At 44.4% G+C, this 10,000-nt stretch overlaps 1 protein-coding gene across 1 annotated transcript in view; it reads left to right on the forward strand.

The window, feature by feature from the left end:
* LOC115543031 (transmembrane protein 132C-like) overlaps positions 1-10,000 on the forward strand; it is a 33,613-nt gene that overhangs the window by 11,804 nt on the left and 11,809 nt on the right. The window contains exons 4-5 of the mRNA XM_030355567.1: positions 1,015-1,186; positions 7,330-7,473. Of these exons, the coding sequence (XP_030211427.1) occupies positions 1,015-1,186; positions 7,330-7,473 (316 nt within the window). The remainder of the gene's footprint in view (positions 1-1,014; positions 1,187-7,329; positions 7,474-10,000) is intronic.

The following is a 10,000-nucleotide window of genomic DNA, read 5'->3' on the forward strand; positions in this document are numbered from 1 at the left end:
CCTCATGCTATAAAGTAATCATCATTGGTCCATTGGCCCTAGCCACACACACTGCACTGACACACCAATATCAGTGCAGTGGATTTATCAATTGTAGAGGAATTCCCAACTTATTCATCATCACACGGCACAGGCCAACTGCATCATAAAACAATGTCAATTGTAAAACCTTTCCGCTGGAGATTCAAGAGCATTTTATTCTATTTACGGGGAGGGAGCCAACTTAATTTGAAAGTATTGATTTAGTCTAATATCCTGGGATATTAAGGTTAGATTTTGTTATCTGGTCTTCTATGGTCTACAGAGGATAAGTGCATGAGACTGGATGCATTGCGGTTTGCATTTTAAATGCATGTCTATTGTAATATTCATCGGATCGAAGGATAACATCCTAGAGCAGGAGTTCTCAAACACAATTCTCTAAGGTCGCCAAAATAATACTAATTAAAGGTCAGAGATCCGTAAAGACTTGCGATAACAAAATACATTTTTTTATCATAAATTTCCAAGGTATTTTTGAGAAAACAAACATTATTTGCGTTTAATTTATTCATTTATTTTCCGTATAATAACAGCCGATGGGCCACTGGGTTGGAGTCCATCTAGTGAACCCACGCTTAGACGCTGCCAGAACTCAGTGGATCTCAGCCATGCACTGTGTGTCATCTCCTGCTTTTGTGAGGGCAGCAGGAAATTGCGCTGTCGCTTGACACTACACTCGTGCACCAGTGGAGCAACGTGCATCCTACACACCACCCTGGTGGCTGCCACACTTCCACCTAGGTGACGTTAATGGAGCCCTCCAGGAGAGTGTGTGGAGGTGGCTGGTCCCACCCTGCGCCCATTGATTGCTTAATATGCAACAGCTGAGCCCCCTCACCCAGCCCCAGAGATCAATCAGTCTAACCAGGGCGCCATCATCCACACTAAAAAAACAGATGTGCCGTCATGCTCCTATATTCCTAACCTACGCCTGCACCCCCCACCCCCCCTCCCGCTATGGTTCCTGACCAGGGGCCTGCTGGAGGTGTTTCAGCTGGACTTCGTGCCCAGAGACGTGTGGGAGAGGCCGGACAGCCAGATGATCTCTTGGCACCTGGAGCTGCCCGGGAACCAGAGGGACGTGGGGCTGATGAGGATCTACACCACCAACCGGGACTTTGTGGGCCTGGCCCCCATGGTCGAGGTGAGCACCCCGGTCGCAGCTCTCTGTGGATCACTAGAGGTTTGAATGATTATTGGCCCATTGGATGATTTGTCGTTTGATTTCTTAGCTTCATCTGTTCGTGAAATATTCTATTGGAAAATTATTAGATTGCTGGATTGTTTGTTTATTCGATTCGTTGCTGGGATTGATTGGTATTTTGAGACTTGAGTAATTGTTTTACTAATCTCTAAAAAACAAAATGGCTAACTATGGATTCTTGTAGAAGCAGTAATGAGGGTCTTACGAAGATTTTTCTGTTGAAGTGAAAGAGTTAAGAGATCCTACCTAACCCTTTGCCTCACCCCTATGCTAATGTTATATAGTAATACTTATTACTGAATGAATTAGCATAAATTAACATGTTTTTTTGTGCTCTTATTGTAAAGTGTTACTTTGTGTTTGTGTTAGACCTCAGAGCAATACCTGTAAATCTTATTTGAAATCACATTTGTTGCACCACAGGTTTTATAAGAGGCACTGTTCCCTGCGTAAGGTCTGTGATTTGTTGCGTTTGGATATTAATCAAGAACTAAGTGGTTCTTGACACAGTTAATCAACACTGTGTCACAGACTTTCCGTAAGGAAAGGCTGGTTCTGCCAGACAAAGTGTTTGACATTGACTTGTCGTTGGCTCTTGTTTATCCTGTGTTAGGCCCTTGACACCTTCTACACATATAAAGTTAGATGAATTGAACTAAAAACAAATTCAAACAGACTAAACATTAAGTTGTGACTAGTCAAGAACTTACTGAGAAGTCTTGACCAATGCATGAGGTGGTGCGACTCACCTTAACATCCTATCAAAATACCTCACTATTGTGTCACAATAGTATGTGCCTCATTAAGGCCGGTTGATAGTCGTCCGTAAAGTGCTATACGTACACACGGAGAGCCCTCTCCGTTGCCCGAGAGCCTGTCGGAGACCCTCCCCGTAGCTTACATGTGCATCCAATATTTTTTAACTATCCGTTGACGCAACAGAGACGGCAAGGGCTGTGATTGGTCCTCAAACAAAATAATTTCCGGAATCACTTTTCCCGGTTTGACTTTGGACCTTATTTACTATGCACATTGTTTACTTTGCAAATTAAGGACCAATAAGACACCAAATAAGATTTGAAAACCTTTGGAAGTTTATTTGCAACACTATTTACATGGTTTGTAGTCAACATATAAGGTCGATCGGGCGGCATCCGACAGTATCCGACATCCCGAAGGTGACCCTCAAATGCTCGAGGGGTCTCCGTAGTTACGGAGTCGGATTACCGAGTCTGAGTAGCATACTTTGGTCTTTAGTGTGCTCGTAGTCGCAGTGAACCGACACCCTTCATTTGCTGAGGATGAACCTCCGAGGGCCAAGCAAGGAGGTCAAGGGAGGCGGGGATGTGGAGTACCTGTTGTTTTTGCAGGTGCCTTAAACCTGGTCCCTACTGGAACCATTAGCACTGGCACAAGATTGAAAGCAGGTCCGACAGAGGACTCTCCCTCCAACAGTCAATACTAATGTAGTAAGACCAGTGAAAAGTTTTGGCCCCGGATTTTGGGCCCTTCGCCTTTCTGTGATCCTTCCCGGGGTTGGACAAGAGGAGGGAGCCAACGTTTGCGTTATTCGTGTTGAAACAGTGCTGTAGAAAGTGCCTTGTTAACATGGTTTATTTCAGATGTACACGGTTTATTTCCACTTACATGGGCTAAGCACCTTTTGGTGCTGGTGGATGCGAGATTCCTGTATAACAGGTAGTGGTTGCAATCTGACACCTCCCACTCGAGGCAACTAACTCCTACACACTACACCTTTTGAGGTTGATTCTACAAGTGTTTCACCTTCGATTTATCGTCATTAAAAACTGTTAATGACGACTCAAACAGGGCAGCACTGAGCACGTGGCGTCTGTTCGTTAAGTGGCTATTTGTCGACGTGGCAACGCTGACGATATTTAATATATCATGACGTAACAAAACCAAACTGCCAAAACAATGCAAGCCCTCGGGTTGCTCTGTGTTAGCGTAGCGCGTCCAACAGCGGGATTCTCGCCCGTTATTGTTCCACCGTGATTTCCGTGAGCTTATGTCGGGTTGGTGTTGCGGCCCTGAACTGGAGCAGGTCCGGTTGGAATTGCGGTCAGCAGCTGTCTGAAGGCGAGGCAGCACAGGCAACATCTGGCGAGGGCGACTGCATGCTAAGTCCACAAGCACTGGCAGGGAAACGGAGAAAAAAAAGGAAAAAGGGGATCAGCTAGAGAGTCTTAAATACACATGTACACAAGCGCTAGCCCAAGCACACACGCAAGCACACACACACACACACACACACACACACACACACACACACACACACACACACACACACACACACACACACACACACACACACACACACACACACACACACACACACACACACAAATACATAAACCACCTATCCACCTATGACAGATGGCAGAGGTTATTCAGCAATGTTTCAAGTTGGCAGTACTAATACATGTGTGTTGAGGGGAGGAGTTTACAGTGGAAGCAGTGGCGATGTTATGGGACCAGTAAAGGACTGTATTCACTGACACGTATGTGTTGGGGGAGGACTGCATACGCAGATTGTATGTTGATTCATCAGGTTTTACTTGCCATCACGTCATGTTTTAAACTAGGTATCATGTTGCACAGGTAGCCTTAACTTGTGGGTTAATGTTTGTGTGTCTGCGTTTGTGTGTGATTGTGTATCCTTCACACAGATACAGACTCATAAAAAACATACCCAACTCAATCGTCTATTTAAGTGCCTTTAGTGCGCAAATGCTGTATTTGTTTTGTTAATGAACAAAACGCGAGAGCTCTTTCAGCCAATAGCTATATGTGGTACTCTCTATTCTATGCAGAATAGAGAGTACCACAACAATTCCCCACAATCTCCTCAGTATGAATCATTGTAGCCTCCCTTGGGTGCATAGCTTTGCTAGCCTTGTAAAAGGTTTCACCACTCGTCTGTGGCTGGGGCTTCAGAGAGCAACCCCTGTTTGCACATGCAGCCAAACTTCACCGATGCATCTCTAAAGGAGCAATGATTAATTTCTAAATGAGCCCTTTTGGCCTGTAAACAGCAAGAAGTGGAGACGTATCCAACTGTAGCCTTTGTGTCCTTGCAATGCTCTGTATCACGGACAGTGGCGATTTTGGTTGGGAAACTCTGGTGGGGCCCACGCAGGAAAATATTATAACGCAATCCAGAAATACCACATATTACTACCATCACAACAAAAACAGTAGCAAGTGACAGAGGGGACCAAAATTGCAGCTGAATAATGCCATCACTCAAACGCGAATCTGACGACATATATTAGGCTATTATAGCAATAGCACCACCAAATGGCAGCGTTCAAGATCTCACAATATCAAAACTCAAGAAAACAACAACGTGGCAACAATAAAAACACAACGGCGCACACCCTTTACACAGCAATCAATATACAAAGCCACCAATCACAATATACCAAAAAAAGAAAAAGTATGGTTTAAGTTGTATTAAGTTTGCAGGCCACCATACTGTACAATTAACAATGAATCTAGCCTGATAGAGTGGTTGCCTATTCAGACCTGGATAATCCTGGGTGAAAGTTTAAGTAAGTTTGGGCTAAGATGGTAATTACCTGTGCTTTAAGGACAGTGCTGTCTGGTCTCCTTTGTGTGGCTGAGGTGAAACACAAGCATTTTTTTCCACTTGAACCACTCCTGGTTGAACGATCTATTCTTGTCCTTTCCCTCTTGAATAATGATTAAATCCGTCGGGCGATGTGGTCCCAAACGTTTTATCTCCAACTTCTGTTCAAGTGCTAAATCTCACATGAGACAGATACTCAACACGATTCATCATTTAATGAATGAAACGTCCATTTGTTGTTATTTACTGTAACAGTAACTCTAACTGTAACAGTAACTACGTTAGCTAGCTAGCAAGATCTGATCGGCTCCCGCCGTAAACCCCGCCCTTTCTACAAATCAGCCAATGAGAAGAGCTTTGGGGCACTAAACTTCTGGCCCCACCGCCGAAACAGAAGCGGGCGCTGCGCACGCGCTTGCTCGCGCAACAGCACCAGTGTTCTACACTGCAGCAGACGGGGCCATCTCGGCTGTGCCCCACCGAGCGGAACAGACGAGACGGAGCAACGAACTATTTCACACACAACTAGGCTACTACACTACAACAATTGCGTTCATCAAATTAAAACTGCGGACATGTAATTAATTATTAACAATTAATGTATTATTAACTTATGCTCAATGACATTTCTGAAAAAAAAAAGAAAAGTATAATCGTGCCCTGCACGGCAGCGTTCTCTGGTGGGGCCGTGCCCCACTGGCCCCTAATGCAAAGACGCCACTGATCAAGGAGATAACAACCGCTTGCCCGTCTTTCTCTGAGTTCTCAAAAAGGACCCAGTCTGAGCAATTGTAGGGTTCAATATATGCTCATGGAGAGCAGTGCTTTCTGTAAGACATTATGTACTTACTCTGTCGTATTCAGAGAGCACTCGTTCTATAAAGGAAAACGTAATATATGGTATTATTATAATTTCTTTTGTATGCTTTATGATGGAGTGAGATAGACAGGAAGGTATGGGAGAAAGAGGGGAGGACATGCAGCAAAGGAAAACGGGCAGGAATCGAATTGTGCCTTTAATGATACGCACTCTACCCGGTGAGCCACCGGGTGCCCCTGGAGGAACAAAGTTAGTACAGCGGTCATACAATGACAACAATAAAATGTTGACGTGGGTATATAGCGTGTATATAGCGTGTATATACTGTATAGCGTGTATATACGTATAGCATGTATATACGTATAGTGTGTATATACGTACAGCGGCTTGGTGCGGTAGAGGTGAAAGAGGTAGAAGAGGGTGACTCAGTGATTACTTCTAGACCGGGGGTCTCAAACTCAAATTACCTGGGGGTCACTGGAGGAAGAGCTTGGCTGAGGTTGGGCCACAAGTACTCAAGTATTTCTTAAAAAGGGTGTTTAGTATATAAAAAAAAAAAAAACTGTTCCAATTTTCTCAATATTTATTATTAACAGAGCGATTGCCTCCTCCACACCCTCCTCTTTCAATTTTTTTTGCACAAGTGCAACAAGTCCATTCTTCCTCCCTGTCATTGAAGGCGCTCCGTCTGTAGTTATCCCAGCCAACCTTTTCCATGACAGACCAGCATCCGAGAGGGCATCACACAGCTGGCGGAATATCTCCTGCGCAGTGGTTTGGCCACACAGAGGGATAACCCTGAGTAATTCCTCCGTTACATGAAACTTATCATCAACACCACGGACGTATATTGCCAGTTGGGCAGTGTCAGTGGTGTCTGTGCTCTCATCCAGGGCCACTGAGTACGCACGGAAGTCTTTGACTTTGTCACGTAGTTGATCATAAATGTTACCTGACAGCTCGGTAACACGCTCTGCCACTGTGTTAGGTGACAAGCTGATGCTGGCAAACTGAGCTCTCTTTTCGGGGCAAACAATACTCGCAGCCTGCAACATATACTCCTTAATAAACTCGCCTTCTGTAAAAGGCTTTCCTGCCTTAGCGATCATTTCGCTCAGTGTAAAGCTGGCCTTTACTGCTTTATCAGCCTCGTCGGTTGGTTTCCTAAAGAGAGTTTGTTGCCAGGTGAAACATTTCTTTAGGTCTGTGACTCGCTTCTCCCTCTCATCTCCCCGGTATTTCGCATACTCCTCGGCATGCCTCGTTGAGTAATGGCGTCTGATGTTGTATTCTTTGACAACGGCAACTTTTTCAGCACATACAAGGCAGGTAGGGGTTCCCCTGTGCTCAACAAAAAAATATTCTAACTCCCACCTTTCATGAAATTGTCTGTGGACATCGTCAACCTTTCTTTTCCCACTGGGTTTTGAGAGGGACATGATGTGACGCTACGCTTCCACTTGGTGTCACTCCGTTGCTTGCTGCGTTTCCTAGCAACCTGACTGGCTGCCTGCTATGGTAGCCCATGCGGGCCAAAGCGCGTTTGGTAAAGACACGCGGGCCACATTAACATTACATACTGACGACCACTCGAGGGCCACATGATTCCAAGCCGAGATTCAAGGATGCATTTTCCTCTTCCTCCCTCAGAGGCGTGATGTGCTGAACACGGCGGTGCTCACGGGCGCGGCGGTGGCCGTTCCCGTGAGGGTCATGGCGGTGGAGGCCGACGGCTCCGTCAGCGACATCACCAACGCCACCACCTGCAGGTCCACGGAGGACGACGTGCTCAAGGTAGTGGTTCCACCAGGGGTCAGCAGGTCGCAGCTCAGCCGATGGGCTGAGGCAAGGGCCGGGGACTAGCATGTAGCGTCTAGCTAGCTGCCATGGCCATCAATTTAGAAGGACAAAAAAACAATATTTACAAATGTATAATATTAATATTTATTTCATTAATATAGTAATAAAATGAAACGTGCAATAATTATTTTTAATCATAATATAATATAGTAATAATAAATAATAATTGTATTGGCGTTCATTAATATCTGCTTTCTGTATGAAGGAATGTATGCGTGTTTATAGTTGAACCTGAACATGATTTGTGGGTATGCCTGCTTGGAGATTCCCCTTGCGTCCTCAGGATCTTGTTATTACTATGAAGTAGGCTACACCTCTATATATGTCCTATTTGCTGTTGTGTATTCCATATATCAGACGGTTAGATCGGCTTTAATTTTGTTGAAAAGAGAGCACTGTTTGAGAAACTGAATCACAGCGGTTAATGAATATAGTCTGAATGAGGTCTTTTAATCCAACTGGTGGCTGGTGATCGGAGAGATAATGTGAACTTAATAGTAACGAGTCTTTTTATTAGGCTTTGCTTTTAGGCAGTGTGTGTACTGATGAGTTGTAAGCCATCGAGTGCAGGTTTAATGAAGCTGTGTGATAATTAAACAGAGCTCAATTGACAACTCACACAGCTTTCGCGGGAGCGTGAATTTCACCTCATATTTGTCGGTTCGTTGTTTTAACAGAGCAAGGCAAAGGAGGGCATGACTCATGGCTGTATATCTTTGCTCTCTATTAAAATATAACCCAAATCTATTTTGGTCAGCGGAAATTCAATCAATGTTATGTTTCAGTCCCAGTAGGACTGTGTATTGTGGACTTTACTCTAAAAACAGAGGCCTGTGTAAAACACAAGCTAAACGAAGGCCCCAAAGCCCAACTTATTTGCCGTACCCTGGTCTCAGAGCAACAAGAGATGATTTGAGTGCATCCATGGGACCCAATCGCGTGCTCAGAATACTCTCACCACACTGGTGTTGCTGATCCTTTTGTGCGAGCAGTCAGTGCCACGCTGTGACCTCCGTCCATCCACCATTTACCCATAATGTTTTCTTAAAGGTTCACAGCCACACTGTCACCCTCCCTATTCTCTATTATAAGTGAGTACTGCTTCGACTGCATGATGCGCAAAAGACACAGCAACATCGACTCAATTTCCCGTCGAAAGATTGTTGAGATGTTAGACCGTTTATGTCATTTTATCAGATTGTACCGTTGGAGAAAACAAACGCAGCCCCAATGATGTAAATGGTCCGACGTTTAACTGCGGACTGCGATTCATTTCACGACGCACATATGATGCAGAACTTTCTTTTAGTAGAGAAGAGATAGTGTCTGTTCCCCTTTAAGAAAAATGTGTCTCTAATATTGAACGTTTCAATAAAGACCAACAGTGGAGCTTTACTTCATACAACTCTTCGTCAAAAGGAGCAGCCACTGTCCTTCACACTCTCATTGCCTTATCAAATATTCCCAGAGACTAAAAAGTCGTCTTTTTTCAAGACAAATATTGCCACAGCATAGACACATCGCCCCTGTTTGTACAAAGCTCTGTTTGTATCAATGCAGGGTTTATCTGCTTCTGGAAAATATTATTTCAATTACGGGAATCTCCCGTTTGTCTGCTGATGTGTTTATTGCAGGTTCGAGAGGTTTGCCATCCACGACGTCGGACAGGGCTGGAGCTCAGCAGCACACGATGGCTCACACTTTGAGAGCTGAAGGGTCATCATACTAAAATGACCCCACATTAGGTCGCCCTTTAGTGAAAGGCATGATGAGAAAAAGGCTCCCCATATGGCATTAAGGACTGATCTGATGATCCCAGCGCTCAAGCTCTGAGCACTGACCTTGGTGTAATGGATCTGTGTTAGTAGAGCAGTAAAAAGCAGGGCAAGAGAGCTTGCCATTAGGCGGAAAGACAGAGAGAGGGAGAGAGAGACAGAGGCAGTCTGAGTGAGAGCAAAAAATCGAGAAATAAATAGTGAGGGAAAGAACGAGCCAGAGAGATAAAGAAATAATAGAGGAATTCGGAAATATTACTGTATAAGGTAAGCCGAATACCGATGGCTTTGAGGATAGAGAATTACATTTCTAGTGAACGATAGTCTCTTCTACGGCCGTGTTTTTGACCAGCGTTTTTAACCGCCTTTTGGGTTCACTGTTCAACTCAATTCAAGTGTCATAAATATGGCATGTTAAGGCCTTTGAGCCTGTAATGGTGATTAAGGGCTATACAAATAACATCGAATTGAATTGGTGGACTGTTGAGTGCAGATAGAACAGAACACGTTCTGTGGGTTTCATTTGATGAGATAAAGAGTCATATTGGAGAATGTGTCTTGTTATTCCTCTCCCCGAAATGCAGACATTGCAACTAAGTGCCTTGTTGTTTAGGAACTGCACCGCATCCCTCGGTGACAAATTCATTGTGGAGTTGAAGTAAATCCTTGTTAATCTTTAGCTGGTA

Source organism: Gadus morhua, chromosome 4 (assembly GCF_902167405.1).
Source record: "Gadus morhua chromosome 4, gadMor3.0, whole genome shotgun sequence".
Taxonomy (NCBI): domain Eukaryota; kingdom Metazoa; phylum Chordata; class Actinopteri; order Gadiformes; family Gadidae; genus Gadus; species Gadus morhua.